The sequence below is a fragment of the Hemitrygon akajei genome, chromosome 6 (assembly GCF_048418815.1).
Source record: "Hemitrygon akajei chromosome 6, sHemAka1.3, whole genome shotgun sequence".
NCBI lineage: Eukaryota > Metazoa > Chordata > Chondrichthyes > Myliobatiformes > Dasyatidae > Hemitrygon > Hemitrygon akajei.
The window spans coordinates 177,614,847-177,642,812 of NC_133129.1; the positions used below are offsets into that span (position 1 = coordinate 177,614,847).

At 41.3% G+C, this 27,966-nt stretch overlaps 1 protein-coding gene across 2 annotated transcripts in view; it reads left to right on the forward strand.

Moving 5' to 3' along the window:
• Positions 1 to 27,924, forward strand: part of cstf3 (cleavage stimulation factor, 3' pre-RNA, subunit 3) — a 109,477-nt gene extending 81,553 nt beyond the window's left edge. For both annotated transcript variants that reach the window (XM_073049820.1, XM_073049821.1), the window contains 18 exons: positions 765 to 797; positions 3,834 to 3,931; positions 4,032 to 4,098; positions 4,193 to 4,227; positions 4,328 to 4,454; positions 6,450 to 6,527; positions 6,645 to 6,807; positions 8,734 to 8,843; positions 12,820 to 12,936; positions 13,504 to 13,578; positions 14,907 to 15,050; positions 16,231 to 16,333; positions 17,027 to 17,096; positions 18,999 to 19,194; positions 22,057 to 22,210; positions 22,357 to 22,451; positions 23,708 to 23,768; positions 27,169 to 27,924. In XM_073049820.1, coding sequence (XP_072905921.1) covers positions 765 to 797; positions 3,834 to 3,931; positions 4,032 to 4,098; positions 4,193 to 4,227; positions 4,328 to 4,454; positions 6,450 to 6,527; positions 6,645 to 6,807; positions 8,734 to 8,843; positions 12,820 to 12,936; positions 13,504 to 13,578; positions 14,907 to 15,050; positions 16,231 to 16,333; positions 17,027 to 17,096; positions 18,999 to 19,194; positions 22,057 to 22,210; positions 22,357 to 22,451; positions 23,708 to 23,768; positions 27,169 to 27,374 — 1,932 coding nt within the window. In that variant the 3' untranslated portion in view covers positions 27,375 to 27,924. The remainder of the gene's footprint in view (positions 1 to 764; positions 798 to 3,833; positions 3,932 to 4,031; positions 4,099 to 4,192; positions 4,228 to 4,327; positions 4,455 to 6,449; positions 6,528 to 6,644; positions 6,808 to 8,733; positions 8,844 to 12,819; positions 12,937 to 13,503; positions 13,579 to 14,906; positions 15,051 to 16,230; positions 16,334 to 17,026; positions 17,097 to 18,998; positions 19,195 to 22,056; positions 22,211 to 22,356; positions 22,452 to 23,707; positions 23,769 to 27,168) is intronic.
• The last annotated feature ends 42 nt before the right edge of the window (positions 27,925 to 27,966 follow it).

Consider the following 27,966-nt stretch of genomic DNA (forward strand, 5'->3'; position numbering starts at 1 on the left):
TAGGGAGAGGATGCAGAAAAGATTCACCAAGATATTGCTTAGATTGGAGGGTTAGAGTTACAAACAAGATTGGAGGCAATGGGTGTATCTTCTCTGGGGTAAAGGGGGCTGAGAGGAGTCATGACAGAGGTACATAATTATGAGAGGAATGGGTAGAGTGGATAGCTAATGCCTGTTTCCTATGGCGGGCGTGCCATAGGTTTAAGGGAGTGGTTTTATAGCAGATCTGAGAGAAATTTTTCACACACAGCTATTTGTGTCTGGAACTAGGTACTGGAGTAGAGGCCATAACATCTTTTAAGATGCATCTGGAACGATAATTGAATGAGCAGGGAATAGAGCGGTATTGAATTAATGCAGGATTTGTGCAGATAGGCATTATGGTGGAATGTAGACGTGGTGGGTCGAGGGCCTGTTTCTATGTCATACAGTTCAATAACTTAAACAAGATAAATGATTTAGAACTAGTTTTAGATCTTCTTGTTTCCATCTCTATTTCATCTTTTTTTTCTTTTGTTACTTTGAGTTATTAAAGTATCTTGATGTTTACATCCTTCCTTCCTTATATATAATGACGCTAAATACCTTAATATCACTGCCATACTAATTTGAATCCTCGTTAAATATCTTTTTCTTTTATAACTTTGCCTTCTATGTCAAAATTTAACCACAGGGAGATCTCTGTGTGGAACTGCTATTCTTTTTAAGACAAAGTTTTTCCTCACTTACGGAAAATGTAATGAATCTTTTTTTTGTTGATACAGATAAAAGCGAAAAACTATGACAAAGTCGAAAAGGTAAGCTAAAGGTTTTAATTTTTATCCCACTAACACACTAGAAGGAAAGGAGCCAGGTATACTTTATGGTTAGTTGGTCACTGCAAGCTAACATGTTCGTTTAATAATTTAGTTTTTACACCTTGGTGAACACATAATCTTAAAATGTATTTGGTCTTAAGCATGTGAACCAAATCCCTTTATTTTTTACATAGATGAATAACTTCCTTGTATAGTGCCTATAAAAAGTATTGGGAGTTTTCATGTTTTATTGTATTACAACATTGAATCGCAGTGGATTTAATTTGACTTTTTTGACACTGATCAACAGAAAAAGACTCATGTCAAAGTGTTAACAAATCTCTACAAAGTGATAAAAATTAATTACAAATATCAAACACAAAATAATTGATTAAGTATTCACCCCCTTCAAGTCAGTATTTAGCATAAACACATTTAGCAGCAATTATAGCCTGGAGTCTGTGGGGATAGATCTCTATCAGCTTTGCACATCTGGACTCTGCAATTTTTCCCCATTCTTCTTTACAGAACTGCTCAAGCTCTGTCAGATTTCATGGCGATTGTGAGTGAACAACCCTTTTCAAATTCAACATCAAATTCTCATTTGGATTGAGGTCTGGACTCAGACTTGGCTACTTCAGGACATTAACCTTGTTGTTTTTAAGGCACTCCTGTGTAGCTTTGGCTTTATGCTTGGGATCATTGTCTTGCTGGAAAACAAATCTTCTCCTAAATCAGTTCTCTTGCAGTCTACATCAGGTTTTCCTCCACGATTTCCCTGTATTTTGCTGCATTCATTTTACCCCTTATCTTCACAAGCCTTCCAGGGCCTGCTGCAGTGAAGCATCCACAGAGCACAATGCAATCACCACCATGCTTCACGGTAGGAATGGTGTGCTTTCGATGATGTGTGATGTTTGGCTTATGCGAGACATAGCTTTTAGTCTGAAGGCCAAAAAGCTCAAATTTGGTTTCATCAGACCATAGAACCCTCTTCCAGCTGACTTCAGAGTCTCCCACATCCCTTCTGACAAACTCTAGCTGAGATTTCATCTGAGTTTTTTTCAATGGTGTCTTTCTCTTTGCCACTCTCCCATAAAGCTGTGTGTGGTGAAACACCCAGGCAACAATTGTTATATGCACACTCTCTGCCGTCTCAGCCACTGAAGCTGGTACCTCCTCCAGAGTTGTCATAGGTCTCTTAGTTGCAACCCTCACTAGTCCCCTTCTTGCACGGTCACTCAGTTTTTGAGGATGGCCTACTCTACACAGATTTACAGCTGTGCCATATTCTTTCCATTTCTTGATGATTGACTTAACTGGGATATTCAAAGAATATAGACAATAGGTGCAGAAGTAGACCATTCGGCCCTTTGAGCCTGCACCGCCATTCTGAGATCATGGCTGATCATCTACTATCAATACCCGGTTCCTGCCTTGTCCCCATATCCCTTGATTCCCCTATCCATAAGATACCTATCTAGCTCTTTCTTGAAAGCATCCAGAGAATTGGCCTCCACTGCCTTCTGAGGCAGTGCATTCCACACCCCCACAACTCTCTGGGAGAAGAATATCCAAGGGATATTCAGTGACTTAGAAATTTTCTTGTATCCATCTCCTGACTTTTCAATATCCTGTTTTCTGAGTTACTTTTGTCTTCATGGTGTAGTTTTTGGCAGGATACTGACTCACCAGCAGTTGGATCTTCCAGACACAGGTGTATTTTTACTACAAGGAATTGAAACATCTTGACTGCACACAGCTGATCTCCAAAAACTGATCTCCATTTAACTAATTATGTGACTGGACTTGTAAAGGTCTGTTCACTCATGATCCCCATGCGATCTGACAAAGCTTGAGCAGTTTTGTAAAGAAGAATGGGGGAAAATTGCAGCGTCCAGTTGTGCAAAGCTGATAGAGATCTATCCACACAGACTCAAGGCTGTAATTGCTGCCAAAGGAGCATCTACCAAGTACTGACGAAGGGGGTGAGTAATAATGCAATCAATTATTTATTAATAATTGTAATAAATTAATACCAATTTGTGAAAATTTGTTTTCATTTTGAGTCATTTCTGTTGATCAGTGTCAAAAAAGCCAAATTAAATCCACTGTGATTCAATGTTGCAAAGCATTAAGCACGAAAGCTTTGGTGGGGGGGGGGGGGGGGGGGGGGTGAATACTTTTTATAGGCACAGTATGTCACCATATACAACCCTGAGATTCATTTTCCTGTGGGCAAACCCAATGAATCCATAATCGAATAATAACCATAATAGAATCAGTGAAAGACCACATCAACACGGGCATTCGTCCAGTTTGCAAAAGACAATAAACTGTGCAAATAGAAAAAGAAAGTAATTATTAATTAATAAATAAATAGACAGATAGATAAATAAATAAGCAAGCAAGCAATGAATATTAAGAACATGAGGTGAAGAGTCAATGAAAGTGAGTCCATAGTTTGTGGGAACATTTTAGTGATGGGTTGAGCAAAGTTGAGTGAAGTTATCCCCTCTGGTTCAAGAGCCTGATGGTTGAGATGTAATAACTGTTCCTGAACCTGCTGGTGCGGATCCTGAGGCTCCTGTACTTCCTTCCTGATGGTAGCAACAAGAAGAGATCATGACCTGGGTGCTGGGGTTGACAAGATAAACATAAATTATACCTTTTTTTTTATTTAAAAAAAACCCTTAGAACAAAAAAAAAGCAATATCCATTTTAGTGCAAAGTGATCAGGGAAGGGTGAGAAGAAGCTTGAATGGACTGTCAGCACTGGAATGAAATTAAATGTTTTTGAGTTTTACATTCGATGTATCAAGTACACAGACCTTTGTTCAATAGTGTTGAGGTCCTAGCAGGAAGTGTAGCCTTGCAATATTTGCTCTATAAACAGAGATGTCTGGAGTTCTAAGGAGAACTAGCCACAGCACCTCATGGTCACAGGATAACTTATGGTCTAAAGAATAGGAAGAAATATGTCTTAAAATTTTCCTCATTCAAAAATTTCTAATTTTATTTGTTTTTTTTTTCCAGTTGTTTCAGCGATGTCTTATGAAGGTTTTGCATATTGATCTATGGAAATGTTATTTGGCTTATGTACGGGAAACTAAAGGGAAACTTCCTAGTTACAAGTAAGAGCTGAAGTGTTGTAGCTTTGCTTTCATTTTTAAAAATAATTTTATTTCCGCTGTCAAAAAATGTTCTGTAACTCCTTCATCCGTTGCACTGCAGGGAGAAGATGGCCCAAGCTTATGATTTTGCCTTGGATAAAATTGGCATGGAGATTATGTCCTACCAAGTAATTCTTTTCTTTTCAATACCACAACTTGTTAAAAAGATTTTTAAAATACTTTGTGAACTGAAACCGTAATAATTTTAATAATCTCTTGCAGATATGGGTTGATTACATTAACTTTTTGAAAGGAGTGTAAGTAATGCATATTATTTTTGTTCATTCATTCTGACTTTAATTATTCTGAGAGAAAGGTTGTGTTCACTCTAACGTGCTTGCACATGACTTCCGACAGGGAGGCAGTAGGATCCTATGCAGAGAACCAAAGGATAACAGCAGTGCGCCGAGTGTATCAGCGAGGCTGTGTCAACCCTATGATAAATATTGAACAGTTATGGCGAGATTATAACAAATATGAAGAGGTAAAACCTTTAGACACAGATAATATACTGCGGAGGGAGAAGGTTAAGGTTTACAGCCAATTAGAATATTTTCCTTACTTGAGCAAGGACAAACTATGAAGTCTGCTCAATCAAGTGTTTATTATGGGCAGTACAGTATTGTAGTGATTTGCTATTACAGCGCCATGACTCGAATTCAATTCCTCTGCTCTATGTAAGGAGTTTTTACATTTTGAATGAATATTAGTTGTCTGTTCCCTGGGCGCTGTGGTTCCGTTCCACATTCCAAAGACCTACCTAGGGTTCGTAGGTTAAGTGGTCACATGGGCATAACTGGGTGACGCGGGCTCACTGAGCTAGAAGGGCCTGTTACCACGCTGTATCTCTAAATAAAATAATAAAGTCACGGCCCTTTCAAAGAGCAAAGCTATTTATCACAATGTCCTCTGAGGATGGTGGTCTTCCGCTACTGTCGCCCATCCACTTCAAGGTTCGATGTGTTGTTCATTCAGAGATGCTCTTCACACCACTGTTGTAATGTGTAGTTATTTCAGATACTATCACCTTCCTGTCATCTTGTACCAGCCTGGCTATACTCCTCTGACCTCTCTCATTAACAAGGCATTTTTGCCAACTAAACTGGATATTTTGTTTCTCGCACCCTTCTCTGTAAATTTCAGAGGTGGTGTTTGTGAAAATCCCAGGAGGTTGGCATTTTCTGAGATACTCAGACCACCCCATCTGGCACCAATAATTATTCATTCCATGGGTCCAAATCTCTTAGATCTAATTTCTTTCCCAATTTGATGTTGGGTCTGAACAACAACTGAAACCCTTGGCCATGTCTGCATGTTTTTATACATTAAGTTGGTGCCACGTGATTGGCTGATCAGTGATTTGCATTAACAAGCAGGTGTACAAGTGTAATTAATAAAGTGGTCACTAAGCGCGGTTTCCCAGTGCTAGATTTGATTTTACCATCATAATGCAGTCTGTTACAAAGTTGATAAGTACTTTTAAACAGTCTGCTTACATTTGTTCATTTGCCCTTTTGCTGTCACTGTAATGGGAAACCATCACTGCAGAGTCTGAATATCTGACCACCTTCCACATGAAGTGCTGTACCAACCCCATACAGTAACATCAGGTCCAGCTCCTACCTGACCATTTTAGCAAACATTTTCCTGATGATTTACTCCTGCTTTGAAATGGGTGAGATGGACATAAAGAATATTAGCACCCAACAGTATTTAAAAATTAGACAAGTAATACATTGAGTATTTTCTATTAAACAATTATGTTTTAATATGAGTAATTAGATTAAATAGGCATGCAGCCTCCATAAAAGATTAGCACAACAATTTACAGTACCTGTGACCTGGGTTCGTTTCCTGCCGCTGCCTGTAAGGAGATTGTATGTTCTCCCCGTGTCCACATGGATTTTCTCCATTTGCTCCAGTTTCCTCCCACAGTCCGAAGAAGCAGCGGTTGGGTTAATTGATCATTGTCACGTGATTAGGCTCGGGTTGCTGGGCAGCACAGTGTGGCTCGAAGGGCTGGGAGGGCCTCTTCTATGCTGTAATAATAAATAACGATTTCAAGATTGTGTATTCATAATTAAAGGTTGCTTATCGTCATTCTTCAGTACACAATTGTAAAGGAGAATGAAGTGTTTGTTAGTCCAGGTCCAATGCAGCGTAACAAAACACAATATGATGAAAGGAAATAATTTTAAAAAACACAATAAATATAAATATAAAAGCAATCCTATAAAACACAATGTACATGTAACTGAGTATGGTTGTATATGCAAAGGTTAGCTATGTACATAGACTCACTGCATGCCATAAAGTGACTTTATGAGCAGGAGTATCTGTACATAAGGTGACTGACAGGAAATGATAAAGGGACTTGGAAAGAGGAACTTGTTGCCACAGTGACAACAAGAAATTGTAGAACCTATCTGTAAGCTTGTAAAGTGATGGAAGTAAAGAGTTTTTCTCTCTTCCTCCACAGAGCATTAACATACACCTGGCCAAGAAAATGATTGAAGATCGGAGCAGGGATTATATGAACGCTCGACGAGTGGCAAAGGTAAGTGTTCCCATTTTAATTTGTGATAGGTTACTACAAATTGGGGCAACTTTAAAATACAAGGGACTCCCTTCTTCCTGTACATCAGAGCTATGGAGCTACATATTTCCCTTGCAGGAGTATGAGACTGTCATGAAAGGTCTAGACCGCAATGCTCCATCAGTTCCGCCACAGAACAGCCCTCAGGAAGCACAGCAGGTGGAGATGTGGAAGAAGTATATTCAATGGGAGAAAAGTAACCCGCTTCGCACTGAAGACCAAACACTAATCACTAAACGAGGTGAGGCTAATTAACAGATAGCGCTGCCATTTTCATAGAAACTTCATTTTGTGTTGTGCAAAAGCAGTCTAAAAAGATATTTACTGCTTGTTCATTTCATTGTTCTTAAGAGAGATTCTGATGTGCCTAAAATAGTAACCATGTTGTCTAAGGCGGCATAGTAGCGTAACAGCTAGTGTAACGCTTTACAGCAACAACGATAGGGGCTTAATTGCTGCTGCTGTCTGAAGAGTTCATGTGTTCTCCACGTGACAGTGTGAATTTCTGCTAGGTGCTCTGATAACTTCCCACATCCCAAAATATAGGTTAATAGGTTGTAGGCATGTTATATTGGCACCAGAAGCGTGGCGATACTTGAAGACAGCCCCCAGCACCTCCTCAGGCTGTAGGGCAAATGACGCTGTTCATTGTATCTTTTGATGTACCTGTGACAAATAAAGCTGATTTTTTATCTTTAAAATGTTCAATGCATCAAATTTTGTGATTCTTTCTCTAAACGTTCATATCTCTATGTATGCTCCACCTGTCTCTTTGGTCAGTATTTTGGTTATTAGTCGAAATAAGAACTTGGTCATCTCTTTCCTAGTCTAGTGTCATAATGCTTCCTTGAGGCACTGCATTAAGTACCTTAGGTAAAAGTAAATTATTGTTATGTTTTGAGAGTATTGAATTGTCTATAAAGCAATTATGAAATTTCTTCGAAAGCCATTACAAGGAGATAAATAAATTGGAGCATCATCATCGTTTTGTGCCATGTTGTATGACATGCACAAGCATGATATGTAATCATGATTGTTCTTGACAAATTTCCTACAGAATTGGTTTGCCATTGCTTTCTTCTGGGCAATATCTTCACAAGATGGGTGACCCCAGTCGTTATCAATACTCTTCAGAGATTGTCTGATTGGTGTCAGTGGTCGCTTAACCGGAATGTGTGTGTTGCACCAGCTGCTCATATGACCATCCACCACCTGCTCCCATGGCTTCACTTGACCCTGATCGAGAGGATAAGCAGGTGCTTCACCTTGCCCAAGGGTGTCCTGCAGAGCGAAGGAGCATCTTACTCCTCCTTTAGTAGAGACGTATCTCCACCCCATCACCCAAATAAATTGGATATCTTTTAAATTAAGAGTTGGCAAGAAATATTTTCTTTAAAATTGGTTTTCTGGAAGTACCATAAACACAAGAAGTTCTGCAGATGCTGGAAATCCAAAGCATGAACTCAGGAGGTCAGGCAGCATCTATGGAGAATGCGAAATGCTGGAGGAATTCAGCAGATCCTGATGAAGGGTCTTGGCCCAAAATGTTGACTATTTATTGCTCGCCATAGATGCTGCCTGACCTGTTGAGTTGCTTCAACATTTGTGTGTGTTATTCTGGAAGAACCAGATATTATGTAATTGATCATATGCTAGCTAACCACAAACAAGAGAAAATCTGCAGATGCTGGAAATCCAAGCAATGCACACAAAATGCTGAAGGAACTCAGCAGGCCAGGCAGTATCTAAGGAAAAGAGTACAGTTGACATTTCACACCAAGATCCTTCATCTCAACTGTTTATTCTCCAAAGATGCTGCCTGGACTGTTGAGCTCCTCCAACATTTGTGTGTGTTGCTTGGATTTCCAGCATCTGCAGATTTCTCTTGTTTGTGATTGGACTACTATATTGCAAAGTTTCTTCCAGTGATGCCTGTCCTGAAGAAGTGTAGATATTCCCTTCGACGGGAGTTCAGTGAAATCCTCTTTCACTGCTACCCCTCTGTGATCTCCGATTCCTAACGAAGGGTCTTGACCTGAAACATTGACTGTGCTCCTTTCCATGGATGCTACCTGGTCTGCTGAGTTCCTCCAGCACTTTGTAAACTAGCTAACGTCTCCTTTGAGATCTATTACTGACTTTAAAGAATTGATGTGTTTTCTTGCAGTTATGTTTGCCTATGAGCAATGTCTTCTGGTCTTGGGGCATCATCCTGACATCTGGTATGAAGCTGCACAGTATTTGGAGCAATCTAGCAAGCTGCTAGCAGAAAAGGGGGTAGGTAATTATCAGTACATCTAAAAAGGATAATAAAAGCAATGATTATAAGAAGATGCAACACTCTTAGTGTGAGGGTTGCCAAGCATACCAACTATAAGTGAATTACTAGTCCAATTTAATGGGTTTCACCGCTGGACCATCCTTGCAGAAATAATCGCAAATTGTTTTATGGAACTGATTAAGATATCTTGGGCTCGTGACACTGTTTGTTATTAACTTCCAGGGTCATTCATATTATGTCAGACTGCTCAGACCATTTAAAGACTTTTGGAATTATTTGACATTCCCTATGTTGTACATGTTTTCTAGGTTGTTTAAAAGTAGAGTGTTAAACTGATAAAGAGTATTACTGCAGAGAGGAGGGCCCTTCAGCCCATCAAGTCCATGCCATCCTGGTTTTATGCCTTCCTGCTCCCAGACCGTAGCCCTCCATACCCCTTTCATCCACATACCTGTCTAAACTTCTAAATGTTACAATTGAACCTGCATCCACCACTTCTGCTGGCAATTCGTTCCACACTCCCATCACCCTTAGAGTGAAGTATTTCTCAGTTTCCCCCTAAATATTTCACCTTTCACCTAAACCTATGACCTATAGTTGTTGTTGCACCCAACCTACAGGATTTTCTTAATTAAGTTCAAATTCTGGAACACCCTCCACTCCCTAAAGCTCGTCACACAAGCGCGGGTGATGTCAGCGGCGAGCGCGAGCTTTAAAAAGCGGCCCACTTTCAGGAGCGGGCAGCGGAGGTGCGCAGGAGCAGAGTGCTGGGCTTTGGCTCAGCGGGCTTCGGCGCAAGAGGACTTCGACAAGAAGCCTGTTTTTCATTTATTCTGACTAATCTGGGATCAGGTGATGGGGGAGACAGTTAGAGCAGTGGCGTGCTCCGTATGCAGTATGTGGGAGGTCAGGGTCAACACAGTTGTCCCTGATGACCACACCTGCAATAGGTGCATCCAGCTGCAGCTCCTATCAGACCGAGTTAGGGAATTGGAGCAGGAGCAGGATGAACTACGGATCATTCGGGAGGCAGAGGCAGAGATAGATAAGAGTTATCGGGAGGCAGTCACACCGAAAAGACAGGAGGTAGGCAAATGGGTGACAGTCAAGAGAGGCAGGGGGAGCAGACAGAGAGAGAAGAGCACCCCTGTGGCCGTTCCCATCAAAAATGAGGTACGAACGCAAGCTAGCCAGGAATATAAAGGAAGATAGCAAAAGCTTTTTTAGGTATGTGAAGAGAAAGAAGATAGTTAAGAACAATGTTGGGCCCTTGAAGAATGAATTGGGTGAAATTGTTATGGGAAACAGAGAAATGGCAGAAGAATTTAATGAGTACTTTAGATCTGTTTTCACTAAGGAAGACACAAGCAATCTCCCAGATGTATGGATGGGCCAAGGACATAGGGTAACAGAGGAAATGAAACAGATTAACATTCGGAAGGAAACGGTGATGAGAAGACTGATGGGACTGAAGGCTGACAAATCCCCAGGTCCAGATGGTCTGCACCCTAGGGTACTAAAGGAGGTGACCCTGGAAATTGTGGATACATTGGTAATCATTTTCCAATGTTCCTTAGATTCAGGATCAGTTCCTGAGGATTGGAGAATGGCTAATGTTATCCCACTTTTTAAGAAAGGAGGGAGGGAGAAAACAGAGAACTATCGACCTGTCAGCCTGACATCGGTGGTGGGAAAGATGCTAGAGTCCATTATTAAGGATGAAATAGTGGCATATCTAGATAGCAGTGATAGGATTGGGCCGAGCCAGCATGGATTTACCAAGGGTAAATCATGCTTGACTAATCTGTTGGAGTTTTTCGAGGAAGTAACCAGGAAGTTAGACGGGGGAGATCCAGTGGATGTAGTGTACCTCGATTTTCAGAAGGCATTTGATAAGGTCCCACATAGAAGATTGGTGGGTAAAATCAAAGCTCAGGGCATCGGGGGGAAGGCATTGACACGGATAGAAAACTGGTTGGCAGATAGAAAGCAAAGGGTAGCCGTGAATGGGTGTTTCTCGGAATGGCAGGTGGTGACTAGTGGGGTGCCACAGGGCTTGGTATTGGGACCACAGCTGTTTACCATTTACGTTAACGATTTGGATGAAGGCATAGAAAATAACGTCAGCAAATTTGCTGATGATACTAAGCTGGGTGGCAGTGTGACATGTGATGAGGATGTTAGAAGAATTCAGGGTGACTTGGATAGGCTGGGTGAGTGGGCAGATACTTGGCAGATGGTGTTTAATGTGAATAAGTGTGAGGTTATCCACTTTGGGAGTAAGAACAGGAAGGCAGATTATTATCTGAACGGTGTAGAGTTGGGTAAGGGAGTAATACAAAGAGATCTCGGAGTCCTTGTTCATCAGTCACTGAAGGCGAATGAGCAAGTGCAGCAGGCAGTGAAGAAGGCTAATGGAATGTTGGCCTTTATTACAAAGGGAATTGAGTGCAAGAGCAAGGAAATCCTCTTGCATTTGTACAGAGCCCTGGTGAGACCACACCTGGAGTATTGTGTACAGTTTTGGTCTCCAGGGTTAAGGAAGGACATCCTGGCTGTAGAGGAAGTGCAGCATAGATTCACGAGGTTAATTCCTGGGATGTCTGGACTGTCTTACGCAGAGAGGTTAGAGAGACTGGGCTTGTACACGCTGGAATTAAGGAGATTGAGACGGGATCTGATTGAAACATATAAGATTATTAAGGGATTGGACAAGATAGAGACAGGAAATATGTTCCGGATGCTGGGAGAGTCCAGTACCAGAGGGCATGGTTTGAGAATAAGGGGTAGGTCATTTAGGACAGAGTTAAGGAAAAACTTCTTCTCCCAGAGAGTTGTGGGGGTCTGGAATGCACTGTCTCGGAAGGTAGTAGAGGCCAATTCTCTGGATGCTTTCAAGAAGGAGCTAGATAGGTATCTTATGGATAGGGGAATCAAGGAATATGGGGACAAGGCAGGAACCGGGTATTGATAGGAATTGATCAGCCATGATCTCAAAATGGCAGTGCAGGCTCGAAGGGCCGAATGGTCTACTTCTGCACCTATTGTCTATTGTCTATTTTTGGGATCTCTACATTACCTAGTGTGTTTTAACTTTATCTGGATATCTTCATGGGAAGCAACTTTGGAGGTGTTACTACAGTAAAGGCTCAATATAAATGCAAGTTATTTTGTTATTAAGGTAAACTTATTAAGAGTGGTTTATGAAGTTCTGTAAAGATATGCAAAATTCAAAGTAAAATTTATTATCAGTGTACATACATGTGACCACATACAACCCTGAGATTCTATTTTTGCAGGTATACTTAGCAAATCCATAGAACAGTAACTGTAAACAGGATCAATGAACAACAAATTGTACAAATGCAAATATGAATAAATAGCAAATAATATCAAGAGCATGAAATAAATAGAGTCCTTAAGGTGAGACCCTTGGTTGTGGGAACACCAGAAGTAGAATGAGTGTAGTGTTCCACTTTTGTTTAAGAGCCTGGTGGTTGAGGGGTAGTAATTGTTCCTGAACTTGGTAGTGCGAGTCCTTCTGCCTGATAGCAGCAGTGAGAAGAGAGCATGGCCTGGGTGGTGAGGGTCTTTAATGATGGTTGCTGCTTTTCAATGGCAACATTTCATGTAAATGTGGTTAATAGGCACAAGAGATTCTGTAGATGCTTGAAATCCAGAGTAACACATTGAATGCTGGACTAACTCAGGTCAGGCAGCATTTATGGAGAGGAGTAAACAATCAGTATTTTGGGCCAAGACCCTTCATCAGTCCTGGTCTTGATAGATGCTGCCTGATCTGCTGAGTTCCTCCAACATTTTGTGTGTGTAATCCCATAAACATAGTTTGTTTTTATTAACAATGCCAACAAGATGGCAGGTTCCTGGTAATTATTCTTGACTCTTAAATGGCTGTTGTATCACTACCGATTAATTTGAGTTGCCATTCTCATAAATGTTACTCTTTGACAGGACATGAACAATGCAAAACTGTTCAGTGATGAAGCTGCAAATATCTACGAGAGGGCCATCAGCACTTTGCTAAAGAAGAACATGTTGCTTTACTTTGCATATGCGGATTATGAAGAGGTAAATAGACATTATTCAGTCCTCTGGTCTATAAAATGTATATAAAAGGGATTCTGTAGATGTTGGAAGTCCAGAGCAACAGACACAAAATGCTGTAGGAACTCAGCAGGTCAGGCAGTCCTGTGGAAATGAATAAACAGTCGATGTTCCAGGCCAAGACCCTTCATCAGAACTGAAACTGAAAGGGGAAGAAGGCAGAATAAGAATGTGGTGGGGGGGGGGGGGGGGGGGGGAGGGATAGTACAAACTGGAAGGTGATAGGTGACCAGGAAAAGAGTGCTGAATTGAGAAGCTGGGAGGTGACAGGTGGAAGGGTAACGGGCTGAAAAGAAGGTATCTGATAGGATAGGAAAGTGGACTATGAGAGAGGGAAGGATGAGAGGCATCAGAGGGAGGTGGTGGGCAGGTGTGGAGTAAAAACAGAGGTAATTGGCGAGCCAGAAGGGGGAATGGAAAAGGGGGATGTAGGGAGAAATTATCGGAAGTTAGTGAAATCAATATTGTGTCATACTGCTCCCTATTATTCTGCACCCCAGCAGTTAATGTCAAGTTTCTTTTATATTAAAGAGTCGAATGAAGTACGAAAAGGTACACAGCATATATAATCGACTCTTAGCTATTGAAGATATCGATCCAACATTGGTAAGTGTGGCTTTAGTTTGTACCATCTGCAGGAATAAGTGTGTGCATTTTAATCCATCTTTTGTTAAACTCTCACCGACTTAAAAGTAGTGGCAGGGAGATGGCAAAAGAAAACAAAATCCGAGTGGATTTTTTCCCAGCAGGGGAAGAATAGGAATATTAAAGAAAATAGGAGTAGGGGTCTGTCATTTCTTCAAGCCTCTGTCATGGTTTGTTTTGATGATGACTGATCTGTAACTTGTTTCCACTGATCCACCCAGTAGCGTAACATAAACACAATGCTAATACAGCTCGGCATCGGAGTTTGTATGTTCTCCCCGTGACTCTGGGTTTCCTCCCACAGTCCAAAGACATTCTGGTTAGTAGGTTAATTTATTGTAAATTGTCCTGTGATTAGGCTGGATTTAATGGCTGGCACAGCTCATTGGGCCGAAAGGGCCTCTAACTCTAAATAAAAAATTTTAAATATCCCCTGATGTTTTTACTAAACCTGAATTAAACACTTCACCAGCTTATATTTTATTTATTGAAAGAAGAAATGCTAGAAAGCCAATCAGATTCTGGTTTAATACATCTGGCATATGTTGTGAAATCCAAAACAAAAACAGAAAATGCTGTTGAACCCCTTAGCTTCTCAAGTGGTATGAATGGGAAGGGTGCACATTTCATGTCAAGGTTCCTCTGTCAGAATTGAGAAAGTGAGAAAACACACGTTTCAGTTGCAGAAAGGAGGAGTCTGGGATAAAAGCAGTGGGAACGTTTGTGATAGGGTGCAGACTGAAGTTGTCAAGTTAACAGTTCCTTCAAAAGAAAATAGGAAACATTGACACATTTCCAGTTCAGGGTATTGCATTTGCTCTCCTCTTCACCCTCAGGTTGGGTGACCGTTTTGCAGAAAAATTTGCAAAGATGCCCCTGAGCTTCCAGTTGCCTGTCACCTTAACCCTCTAGCCCATTCCCACTCTGACCTTTCTGTCTTTAGCCTCCAATATCGGTCCAGTGACGCCCAATGTAAGGCTGAGGAATAGCACCTCATCCTCCATCTGTGTACACTGATGCCCTTGGGACATCTCAATGCAGTTAACAAGCAGAGCAGACAGGGTTCTGTTGTGGACAGTGTGTTGTTTTCTCCACCCCCCCCCCCCCCCCCCCCCCCCCCCAGCCGGGCAACACTGAGGACACCTATTAGTGCCCTAATAGGCACAAATTGATTGAGTTAACGAAGATCTGGACCGTGCATGGAACTTCCACTGGCTGGAACCCATCTTGTAATGCTGACCTGGGAAATGTAGGGTTTTCCGTCATAATCTTTTGTGCTTGAATTGAAGGTTTACATCCAGTATATGAAGTTTGCACGGAGAGCGGAAGGTATCAAGTCCGGTCGATCCATATTTAAGAAGGCACGGGAAGATCCCAGAACCCGCCATCATGTTTATGTGTCTGCTGCCCTCATGGAGTACTACTGCAGTAAGGTATGCTCCTTGTTTCGGGGTCACCCCTGCACTTGTGGGTCATTAGGCCTGGCAATTGATGGCATCCGTTAGCTCACGAGACCATGGGTCTGTGCCTGGAAAGTCTTGCTTCAGTGTTTCGCGGTGAGGCAATGCTGGAGTGTTCCCTCCAGGGCGCAGGCCTGGGCAAGGTTTCATGGAAGACCGGCAGTTGCCCATGCAGCAAGTCTCCCCTCTCCATGCCACTGATGTTGTCTAAGGGAAGGGCAAGGGCCCATACAGCTTGGCATCAGTGACTTCACAGGAGTTGCCAGAACGAGGTTGAAGGCAATGTCGGACTGCCTTAGGGACTCCAGCTCCGGATTTGTCCTCAGGGTTTACTCCCGAAGCCTTTCCCATGAGTAGGTACAGCCGCAAGGCAGCAGAGGTTTGAAATCTGAGTTTTCCTTCTCTTGGATTGTCTGCCATCCCAGGCTGACGAGCTCCATCTGCCCGAAGCACTGGTTTTAAGGCGCCAGGACCCGCCTTCGCCCCTTCTCCTGTCAGTAGAAACAGTTCCGTCGGGATTAGAGGCAAGGCCACACGAGAAGGCCAGGAGTTGGACATGGTTGTCAGAGGCTATTTGAGACACATGCCATGTGGAGCACTTTTGGGTAGTGGGAGCTTGTTCCCCCCTACCGCCCCTCGGCTTGACAACCTTGGAACCATTGGCAATTATTCTTGTTAAAATCATCTTGCTGATTTACAAAGACTTCAAACAAATAGATAATTCAGTGGAATAACATTTTTGTTATTTGAACTAATTCAATGCATTTTCTCAAACTAATGCATTTTTTTGTGATCTGGAACAATCAAATGGCACGATTGCAATGTCAAAGAGTTTAAATGACTAGTTAAAATTAAGCCACTGGCATGTAGTGTACTGATGTATTGTAGGATGCATAAATGATGACTTTGCATTCTGTCCACTGAATCACCTGGGGATTTTATTTTGTCCCTTTTTACATGCAGGAGTATGTGGTTGAGTTCTTGATTAGTCAGGGTGTTAAAGTTTGCAGAGAAAAGTCAGGAGAATGAAATTGAAAGGGAAATTAATCAGCCATGATCAAATGCCAGAGCAGACCTGATGGCCCAAATGGTCTGAAACTGCTCCATGTCTTCATTGTCCAAAGCAAGTAACTGTTTGACCATTCCTTTTCAGGACAAGGCAGTAGCCTTCAAGATATTTGAGCTTGGTTTGAAGAAGTATGGTGATATTCCAGAGTATATATTGGCTTATATTGACTATCTTTCTCATTTAAATGGTAAGTAGTATATTCTTAATTGTGCATGATAAATTTCTTCAGACCAATGAAGAGTTAGATGTTGGCAAATATAATTGTTTTGATTATTATCTTGGAACAATGTGGTTATATTTAGTCAAGCTGGGACCATAATGTCACTTGCTATAAGGACGTCATTGACCACAGATGTTTTCCCAAGAGATGAGTGTAAACAGTAAAAAAAAAGTCAGTCTTAACATCCTTTGTAGGTGATTTCAAGAGGGAAGCACAGTAGCATAATGCTTTACCACACCAACAACTGGGGTTCATTTCCCACCACTGTCTATATGGAGTTTGTACATTCTCCCCGTGACCGTCAGGATTTCCTCTGGGGTCTACAGGTTCCTCTGACATTCCAAAGACCGGATTAGTAAGTTGTGGGCATGCTATGGAAGTGTGGTATGACTTGTGGGCTGCCTCCAGCACAATCTTTGGTCTGTGTTGGTCATTGACAACAAAATGACAAATTTCATTGTATGTTTCGATGTACATGTAACAAATAAAGCTGATCTTTAAATTAGCCATGATGGAATTGTGGAGCAGACTCGATGGGATGTATCTCTGTGATCTAGTCCTACTTCGCAGGTCTTGGTCCACAGTCTTGTAGGTTATACAGATTCCCAGGTACTTGTACAGCACAGCAAGATGTTCAACTGCATTCTCTCTGCATTTCAGAGGACAACAACACCAGGGTTCTGTTTGAACGTGTCCTGACATCTGGCTCCTTACCACCTGAGAAATCTGGGTAATGTTTCCTGTCTTTAAATTTTAAATGGTCCATCAAAAACTGAATTGAGTGTACAATTAAAGTGTATGTAGAATGATGTGGGCTTTATTAGAAATTCTCACAGATAGCAAACAGCTTATAATTAATTATATAAAAGTATTCTAAAAAACTGGAGGATTGGTGTAAGTTTTGAAAGAAGTCAATGAATCAGAATAGAAACATTTCTTAACTTTTATTTTGAAAACATTTATTTTTAAATATTCTTTGGAGGGAATGGACCTCCACACATGTACAATTATTTGGATTAGTCTGTAGCAATCTACTTGTATCTTCTTGTAAGAGATTTCATATATTGAGATTTTCAAGTTTAATAATAATATCATCTAACTATACATATATACAACCAAATGAAACAATGTTCCTCTGGACTACAGTGCAGCCACAAACATATATCATACACAGCACATGAGCCAAAATATTTCTGTAATAATGAAATATAAATCTAAATACAGAGCTCAGCACAGGTAAACAGTAAACAGCTTGCTGTTCTACTGATGAGACCTCAGTGGTGGCAGGACATTTATTAGTCTCACAGCCTGAGGGAAAAGGCTGTTACCCAGTCCTAGTCCTAATGCTTCTGTACCTCCTTCCTGATGGTGGTGGGTGTGGGATTGTTGGTAGGGATCCTCAATGATCTATGTCTGAAGGGTAAAAATGAAGATTTGTAGGTCACGGAAGCTGTGCTGTATGACTCTTATCAGGAGGGATATGGAGGGCTATAGCCTACGTATGGGACTAGGCAAAATAATAGTTTGGCACCGACTAGGATGGGGTTGAGAGGTTTAATAAATCAGCCACGATGGAATGGCAGAACAGACTCGATTGGCCGAGTGGCCTAATTTTGCTCCCATCTCTTCTGGCTTTAGAAAGGCTGAAAGACCTGATTCTGTGCCTCTCTGAACTGGTCCTTCTGCTGAGCTCGTCCATATCGACCAAGATGTCTATTCCAGATAGTCCCGTTTGCCTCATATCTTTCATTTAAGACAAGGTTGGATAGATTTTTTCTAGTAGGGGAATTAAGGGTTATGAGGAAAATGCAGGTAGGTGGAGATGAGTCCATGGCCAGATTAGCCATGATCTCATTGAATGGCGGAGCAGGCTCAACAGGCCAGATGGCCTACTCCTTCCTATTCCTTATGTTCTCTCTAAACTTTTTGTCCAGGTACCTGCCCAAATATCTTTTAAACATTGTAATTGTACCCACCTCTGCTAAAGCAGTTTATTTTGTGCTAGCTGCTGGATTCCACTACCAGTGTGAATTCTGCCTAAGGCATTGTTGAAGTCTTGATTAACTGTCTCATGTACTGCTCTATGGTGTGTTTCCAATTACTGTGGATTAAAAGTGTCTGCAAGGAATTAGCTTGAAACTCAAAAGTAACACACTGAAAAATGCTGGTGGAACTCAGCAAGTTTGACAGCATCCACAGAGGGGAATAAACAGTTGACGATTTGGGCCAAGACACTTCATCGGGACTGGAAAGCAAAGGGACAGAAACTGATATAAGAAGGTAGAGGAGCACAAGCTGACAAGTGAGAGGGGAATGGGGAACGAAGTAAGAGGCTTAGGGTTGATCAGTGGAAGAGGTAAAGGGCTGAAGGAGAACAAATCTGAAAGAAGAGGACTGTGGATCATGGAAGGAAAAGAGAAAAAGAGGTAGTGGGGGCAGAAAGGGGGATAGAAAAAGAGAGATGGGGGGATGAAATTACCAGAAGCTGGAGGAACTGATGTTCATCAGGTTGAAGGCTTTCCAGATAGATTGAGGTGTTGCTTCTCTAACCTAAGTGTGACCTCACCTGCAACAAGTCTAATTATTGCACCCTAATTTTACTTTTTCTCTCTTCCTGTTGTCACCATTACAGTGAGATCTGGGCACGATTTCTAGCTTTTGAAAGTAACATTGGAGACCTAGCCAGTATTCTGAAGGTGGAAAAGAGGAGGTTTGCTGCTTTTAAGGAGGAATATGAAGGAAAGGAAACAGCGTTACTGGTGGACAGATACAAGTTCATGGACCTGTTTCCCTGTTCAAACAGTGAACTTAAAGCTCTCGGATACAAGGTATGTACCTTCCATTGGGATGTGTGCAGCACTGACAAAGTTGCCATTCAGTTAGTTATGTCCTTAATGATCCTGGAAATGTTTTCTTCTTGAAACTCCATAATAATCCCTTGCTACGTCCATTGGGCACTTTAATGGTTTTCTTTCACACTGATGTCACGTGTACTGTTCTACAGCTTAGGTTTTCTCTTCAAAACATTGCTAGCTGGTCCCCACTCTAGGGGAACATCTGCTTTAATTTTTATTAATATTTGATTGAGTGTTGCTGCACTTAAATTTAATCAGTTCACAGAGGAACCGTTCTGCTAGGAACTTTGGATCACTGCGGATACTTGAGTGTGAGTGTCACTTTTCCTTTAGAGCCTGGTAGAAAATCTGGTCTTCCTGTTGGAATTCTTTGAGGAGATTACATGTAGGATAGATAAAGGGGATGCAGTGGGTGTTATATATTTGAACTTTCAGAAGGTCTTTGATAAGGTGCCACACATGAAGCTGCCTACCAAGTTAAGTGCCCCTGGCATAACATGAAAATTACTGGCATGGTTAGAGCCTTGGCTGATTGGTAGGAGGCAGCGAGTGGGAATAAAAGGATCCTTCTCTGTTTGGCTTCCAGTGACTAGTGGTATTCTGCAGGGGTCTATGTTGGGACCACTTCATTTTATGCTGTATATCAATGATTTAGATGATAGGGTGGAGGGACAGGTGGTGTTGGGGAAACAGCTAGGCTGCATAAGGACTTCATCAGATTAGGAGAATGAGCAAGTAAGTGGCAAATGAAATACAATGTTGGGAAATTCATGGTCATGCACTTTGGTAGTTGAAATAAGTGTGCAGATCATTTTCTAAACGGAGAGAAAATCCAAAAATCTAAGATGCAAGGGGATTTGGGAGTCCTTGTGCAGAACACCCTAAAGGTTAACTTGCAGGTAGTGTTGGTGGTAAGGAAGGCAAATGCAATTCATTTCAAGAGGTCTAGAATACAAAAGCAGGGATGTGATGCTGAGGCTTTATAAGGCTCTTGTGAGGACTCACCTTGAGTATTGTGAACAGTTTTGGACTCATCCAAGATGTGCTGATATTGGAGAGGGTTCAGAGGAGGTTCACAAGGATGATTCTGGGAATGAAAGGGTTATCATACAAGGAATGCTTGATAACTCTGGGTTTGTACTCTCTGGAATTCAGAATTATGAGGGGGGATCTCATTGAAACCTTTTGAATGGCGTTTGAAACTCTTCTCTCACTACGAACAGCATTCTTCCTTTACTCCCATGCTCTCCATCCAGCCCTGAAGCCTGTCATAGATCCATTCCATTATCTCTGACTTCACATTCTCTGACCTTAATTGTTGGTTTTTTATGAGTTTCTCATCAAAATCATAGGAATGTATCTAATGCATGACCATTGACTCTTCTCCCTGTAACCTCTTCAAAAAAAATCTCAGTAAGGATGGTCTAGAAACAATTTCTATTTTGCTATTCATGTTGTCCTTTCTGTTTCTAGAGTCTGACATATTGTTGTTTAAAATTGCTGTTTACGATTTACATCAATGATTTAGATGAAGGCATTGAGAATAACATCAGCAAGTTTGCTGATGATACTAAGCTGGGTGGCAGTGTGACATGTGATGAGGATGTTAGGAGAATTCAGGGTGACTTGGATAGGCTGAGTGAGTGGGCAGATACTTGGCAGATGACGTTTAATGTGAATAAGTGTGAGGTTATCCACTTTGGGAGTAAGAACAGGAAGGCAGATTATTATCTGAATGGTGTAGAGTTAGGTAAGGGAGAAATACAAAGAGATCTAGGAGTCCTTGTTCATCAGTCACTGAAGGTGAATGAGCAAGTGCAGCAGGCAGTGAAGAAGGCTAATGGAATGTTGGCCTTTATTACAAAGGGAATTGAGTACAAGAGCAAGGAAATCCTTTTGCATTTGTACAGGGCATCCACACCTGGAGTATTGTGTACAGTTTTGGTCTCCAGGGTTAAGGAAGGACATCCTGGCTATAGAGGAAGTGCAGCGTAGATTCACGAGGTTAATTCCTGGGATGTCCGGACTGTCTTGCGCAGAGAGGTTAGAGAGACTGGGCTTGTACACGCTGGAATTAAGGAGATTGAATTAAGGGATTGGACAAGATAGAGGCAGGAAATATGTTCCAGATGCTGGGAGAGTCCAGTACCAGAGGGCATGGTTTGAGAATAAGGGGTAGGTCATTTAGGACAGAGTTAAGGAAAAACTTCTTCTCCCAGAGAGTTGTGGGAGTCTGGAATGCACTGCCTCGGAAGGCAGTGGAGGCCAATTCTCTGGATGCTTTCAAGAAGGAGCTAGATAGGTATCTTATGGATAGGGGAATCAAGGGATGTGGGGACAAGGCAGGAACCAGGTATTGATAGTAGATGATCAGCCATGATCTCAGAATGGCAGTGCAGGCTCGAAGGGCCGAATGGTCTACTTCTGCACCTATTGTCTATAAAATGGTGAATAAATCACACTAAGTAAAATTGAAAGAGAGTTTCCAAAACCAAAGTTTGTGAATACAAGTCAGATGAAAAGTACAGAAGGATTCCTTACAGTTAGAATGTGGAACCTAGTACCACAGGAAATCAGTGAGGCAAACAGCTTAAAGGTTATGAAAGATAATGGGCAAATTCAGAGAGCAAGTCTCTTGCATTTAAAGGCTGAGATGTGACAATTGAATGGGACAACTCTGGTGCAGTATAAAACACTACACTCGAGGTGAGCTGGGCTCTCTGTGAAGAACTGTTGGCTAACACACAGAACTACAGTTACCTGAGAGCAGCAGACAGTCATTACAAACTTATGTTGATGCCACCGTACTAAATACAATGATTTGCCTCCTTCCAGGACGTCTCTCGAACCAAGCTAACGGCCATTATCCCAGACCCCATAGTGACCCCCTCCACTGTAACCATAATGAAGGATGAGATTGACCGAAAGCCAGAGTATCCAAAACCTGACACAAACCAGATGATTCCTTTCCAACCCCGACACCTGGCACGTAAGTGACTGATGTTGCTTTTTATTTCCTGATTTCAATATTGTCAGTTATTTAATGGGCTCACTGACAAGACCAGTGTCAGGATGTGCTTTGCTTAATCATTGCTTAAAAAGTGTAATACTTGAACACTTTTTGTTATTGTACAGCTCCTGGTCTCCATCCTGTCCCAGGGGGAGTGTTTCCTGTACCCCCAGCATCTGTGCTGCTTATGAAACTGTTACCACCACCTATGTGTTTCCAGGTGAGTTCAGCAGTGACCATTTTCAATAGACCCCAATTCAGGTGTCCATGAAACATGAACTATAATGAGCAGACATGTAAAACGCTGAGGGAATTGAGGAGGATTTGCCCAGTAGTGGACCTCTTGCTCTGTCACTAAAGTCAGAGTAACCTCTTAAGGACTTCTGTAACTCCTTAAGGTTGTCACAGCCCAGTGGGTGGGGTGGGGTGGAGATGCTCCCACTATCTATTTAATTTTCCCAAATAGCCTCTGAGTAGTCTCCCAAACAGCCTCTGAAGCCAAGTCCTGGCCTTCACATGTGACTGAGCTACTGAGCCTGGCAGAACCAATTTCTACTGACAGAAGTGGCAAAAGCAGGTACCTAGTGGTTTAACATCAGTCACTTCGGGAAAATAGGGCTCATCAGTCGTGGTTGGCAGCTCTTTTAGTGAAAGGAAAACAATGATCTCAAATCTCTGCTGCCTTGTGGCTATACCCATTCATGGGGAAGGCTTCAGGAGAAAACCCCACGGAAAACTCCGGAGCTGTAGTTCCTAAGTTGAGTTCAATGCTGACTGGCAACTCCTGCGATGCTACTGGTGCCAAACTGTATGGGTCTCTGCTGTTCCTTTGGATTCATTAGCTGCGTGGAGAGGAGGAGCTTGCTGCGTGGCAACAGCTTGCTCTCCATATTGTGCTGTCCTGGCTTGTGTATCGCATAGACGGCTAGGATGTAATAACCATGTTTGACCACACCAATAGAGGGCAAAATGGCATTCAGTCTCTCTCAATCTCCCTCCTCTGCATCTTGAACCATGCTTGTTTTTTAACTTTTCTGATGAAAGGTTATTGATGTGAAGGTTTTGTAGGATCAAATCCTCCTTTTGCAATTTGTAGTCGCCTTAAATTCCTGTTTAAAGAAGTGATTTATATCGTGGCCTATGTTGTATATGTTCTGATTATAATCTTGGCAGAATTACTGAACAAAAGGTTTCTTGGAGTCTTTGACCTGTCAGGACCACAGTTCCTCTGCACTCAATAGTATGGGAAGCCAGCACTTGCAACACTTACCTCCTTCTCACTGTATAACCATTCCATCTTCTTGTTAATTAATTGAGCCCTTTCTATATATTGTATGTTCATGTGTTGGATTGGACACTGACACAAGGAAATGAGGCAGAGTTTGAAGAATGTGGTGACTGGAAAACTCTCTTTTCAATGAGTTGAACTGATAGTTACTCAGTATCTCATTATATTTGTAAACTTCTTTCCCACAGGGGCCATTTGTTCAAGTTGATGAACTAATTGAAGTTTTGCGTCGCTGCCAGTTACCAGACAGTAAGTGATATTCTTTGCTGCTACTTTGTGACACTCTGGTGAAAACAATGAGCACTCAGCCATGCAATAGATATCAGATCACATATCAGCACTTTCTTCTGAAATTGTCTTTGCTTTCCTTAGACATAGGAGTAGAATTCGGCCCACTGAGTCCACTCATGGCTGATTGATTATCCCTCTCAACTCTGTTCTACCTTCTGTCAGTAATCTTTGGATACTAATCAAGAACTTATCAACCTCCACTTTAAATATACCCAGTGTCTTGGTCTTAACAGCATTCTTGTACAAATGTTGAAGAAACTGATTATGTTCAAGTAAGCTGGTTAAACTGTTAGCCCAAAGCATTGACATATTTTACAACTGACTTTTTTAACAATATTACGACAGATGACATAGAATGTTTCCTATGAGGTACTTATTTTAAATGCTATTGAGAGTTAGGAATTCAAACCCTTGTACTTCTTTTAAAGTCCACATTGTGTTGTCTTTAACTGTACTCTGGAAGAGTACAGCAAAGGAATGTTTACTATCTCAGTTTGCATGATTCTCACTGTCCAATTCAAAGCATGAACAGAACTTTAAGTTCATATCTCTAAAGTCTTAAAATATTTGCATAATAAACTGTATTTGCTTTAAACCCCTTCATCTTTCATGACTTTTATCATTCAATGAATTGTGGTGTTATGTGGGTCCAGACAGTTCCTTTTAATTTCTCCTGCTAAAAAAGGATTTCATTATTACCAGCTCTGCATTCTCTCTTCTGCTGCATTTAAAAAGCATGCAGGTCTGTGGGATTAGACTGGGTTACTTGTGACTGGAAACACTGAGTCAGAGTTGTAGCGCATGGAAACAAGCCCTTTGGTCCAAATGGTTAATTTGGACCTGGTGTCCACCAAGCTAGTTATAAACCTTTCCTCTCCATGAACCTGTTTAACAGCATTTTAAAATTGCTGTTGTACTTTGCATAACTACTTCCTCTGGCAGCTCATTCTATTTTTGCACCCTTTGTTAAAAATTAATTGCCCCATGAAGTCCCTACTAAATCTTTACCGTCTCACTTTAAACCTAAACCCCTAGTTCCGATTCCCCAAACCTGGGAGAAAAACTGATGCTTTCACTCTCTCGGTCCTTCATGATTTTATACCATAAGATATAGAAGCTAATTAGGCCATTTGGCCCATCGAGTCTGCTCTGCCATTTCATCATGGCTGATTCATTTTCCTCCTTCGCCCCGATCTCTTGCCTTCTCCCCACATCCTTTCATGTCCTGACTAATCAAGAATCTATCAACCTTTGCCTTAAATATACAAACAGACTTGGCCTCCACAGGCGCCTGTGACAAAGAATTCCACATTCATAACTCTTTGGCTAAAAAAAATTCCTCCTCATCTGGTCTAACAGGACTTCTTTCTATTCTGAGGTTGTGTCCTCTGGTCTTAAGACTCTCCCACCACAGGAAACATCCTCTCCATATCCAGTCTATCAAGGCTTTTCAATATTCAATGGGTTTCAATGAGGTCACCCCCATTGAAATTCCAGTGATTATAGGCTCAGAGCCATCAAATGCTCTTCATATGACAAACCATTCGATCCCGGAATCATTACCGTGACCTCCTTTGAACCCTCTCTAATGTCAGCACATCCATTTTTAGATAAGAGGCCCAGAATTGCTAAATGAACAGCATTTCTTTGGTTACAGAGAACGTTGCTCAGGAACAGGAGAATTAGTAAATTGGTCTTGTATCGAGACACGGTAAAAAAAAACCTGTCTTGTATACCATTCATACACTTCAATTCATCAGCATAATACATTGTGATAGTACAAGGTAAAACAATAGCGGAGTGAGAATGAAGTGTTACAATACAGAGAGTGCAGGCAGACAATAGGGTGCATTGTCATAACAGAATAAGACTGTGAGGTGAACAGTTCATTTTATTGTTCAAGTGTCTTAAAACAGAAAGATAGAAGCTGTCTGTAGCGGTTACAAAAACAAACCAAAACTGCTCAGAGACTAAGCATGGGGTTTGAAGCTATGACGTGCTCCAAGAGTAACAAAGTTCTAAGTCGAAGAAAGTATGCTCAATCCTTTATAAAGAAACCAGCAAAGATGAACAGCCTTGTAACAATACACTAATGAAACTAAAACTAATGATAGAATGAAATAAGCAGTCTAAACATACTTAAGTGTTTTTAAACAATCTTAGCATATTAAATCAATTAACATTTAGGTGTTAGCAGTCAACAAAAAAAAATCATTCTCCCCACCTATCCCCTGCTCTAACCTAAACCAAACTAAGACAAAGCGTGACAAAAATATACTCTTCACTTGTACCACGCTCAACCCACATGATAAATTACCCAAAATGAAAGCGTTACACAAAATTCAGAAAATAGATACATTGCTCTTACACTGTCCTTAAGCCTGGTAGTCTGTGCTTTTCGACTTTTGAATCTTCCGCCCAATGGTAGGGGCTGAGGACAAGGTTCAGGATTGAAGGGGAGATTTGAGTATTTTGGTTGTTTTACCAAGGCAGCAAGAAGTCCATGGAGGGAAGGCTCCATGATGTGCTGAGATGTGTCCACAAGTTTCTGCAGTTCCTTGTGGTTGTAGGCAGAGCAATTGCCATTCTAGGTTGTGATAGGATTCTTTCTGTGATACATCAATTAAAAATTGGTGCGGGTCAGAGGGAACATGCCAAACTTCTTCAGTGTTCTAAAGAAGTAGCGACACAGATGAGCTTTCTTATATTATAGTAATTTATAGTTTTTTTAAATGTATTGCACTGCAGCCACAATTTGTGATATTAAACCTGGTACTGAAAACTGGGGATTTAAAAAAAGCTAGACAAGGCAAGTATTATCTTTTTCACCTAGAGTGAACCCACAGCAGTTTTTAGTAATTAAATATGTTAAATAATCACCTATTCCTAATTACCTCAGAGGTGTGCTGATGAGTTGGTTTTGCTGATGGCTGCAGCCTGTATAAAGGTACATATCAATGGGGTCCAGTTTTGACTCTGAAGGTGAGAAAACGTTTCCAACTGTGTAGTACGGTGTTCCTGGGATCCCAAAGTGACCTGATCGTTGATTTCTTCTGTCAGAAACAAGGAACCATTTGATTCCTCAGCTTACAGGTTGTGTTCCATTCACTTAGAATTAGGACTGGTTGTAGACTATGAAAGCACAATTAACAAGCAAGTGAGGTAAACACTATGCAGAACATGTAAATGCAGCCTCTTGAAGACATTCAAGAGGACATGAACAACATCCTCATGTAAAAGACCACTTCAACATTAATTTTAATAACAAACTTGAAATGGTAATGATAGCACTGAAATTTCATTCCCCCCACCCCACGAAAGATTGGTTTATTAATGTGTGCCTTTTAATTTCTTCAAGCCGTTGAACAAGCTGTTGAACTGATCACTGGAGGCCAAGCGGAAACAGTTGCTGAAGGGAATGGACCTATAGAAAATGATGCAGTGATTAAAAAGCCCTTGAAAAGGGCAGCAAATGAAGATTCTGATGAAGAGGAGGAAAAGGGTGCGGTGGCACCTCCTGTGCACGACATTTACAGGGCTCGCCAGCAGAAGCGAGTCCGATAAACCTCTACCAGCAGCATTTTATGTCTTGAAGGAGCTGAATGTCATTCTTAAGCTGTCAAGAAATGAGCTGTGTCTTCACTTGCCTGTGGAAATGAGACTGTGCTTTCACTGTTGTGCCTCATTCGAGTAAGGTGGCTCATCCGGACAGGGGGACAAAAAAAACTGGATAAAACCTGGCTTCTTCTGTATGAAAAACTGCATTTTTGAAGAGGCTTTTGTTCGGCAGAATAATAAACTTTGGTATTGATCGCCAGACATTGCACCCATACACAGCCAGTGCAAACATTTCAGCTGCAATCTAGTTCCATGCAAAAATGCAACTTGTGAATCTTTGTGATTTTGTTTTATTTGTCTGTTTCATTTTTTTTAAAAGAAAACTGGATGGTGCAAATACAAGGGAAGGTATTTTATTATCCCATAAACTACAACTGTTATGCCATGTGGTTTCCTGCCAAGTGTCATTTTACCATTATTTAAGGTAACCTTTTTCCTTTTGTAATTTGAGAGCCTGAACACAATCTTTGTAATAAAGACAGAAAATGCATTTAAACTCTGACTCTTGTTTTTTGCTATCTTAATGTATGTGAGATGC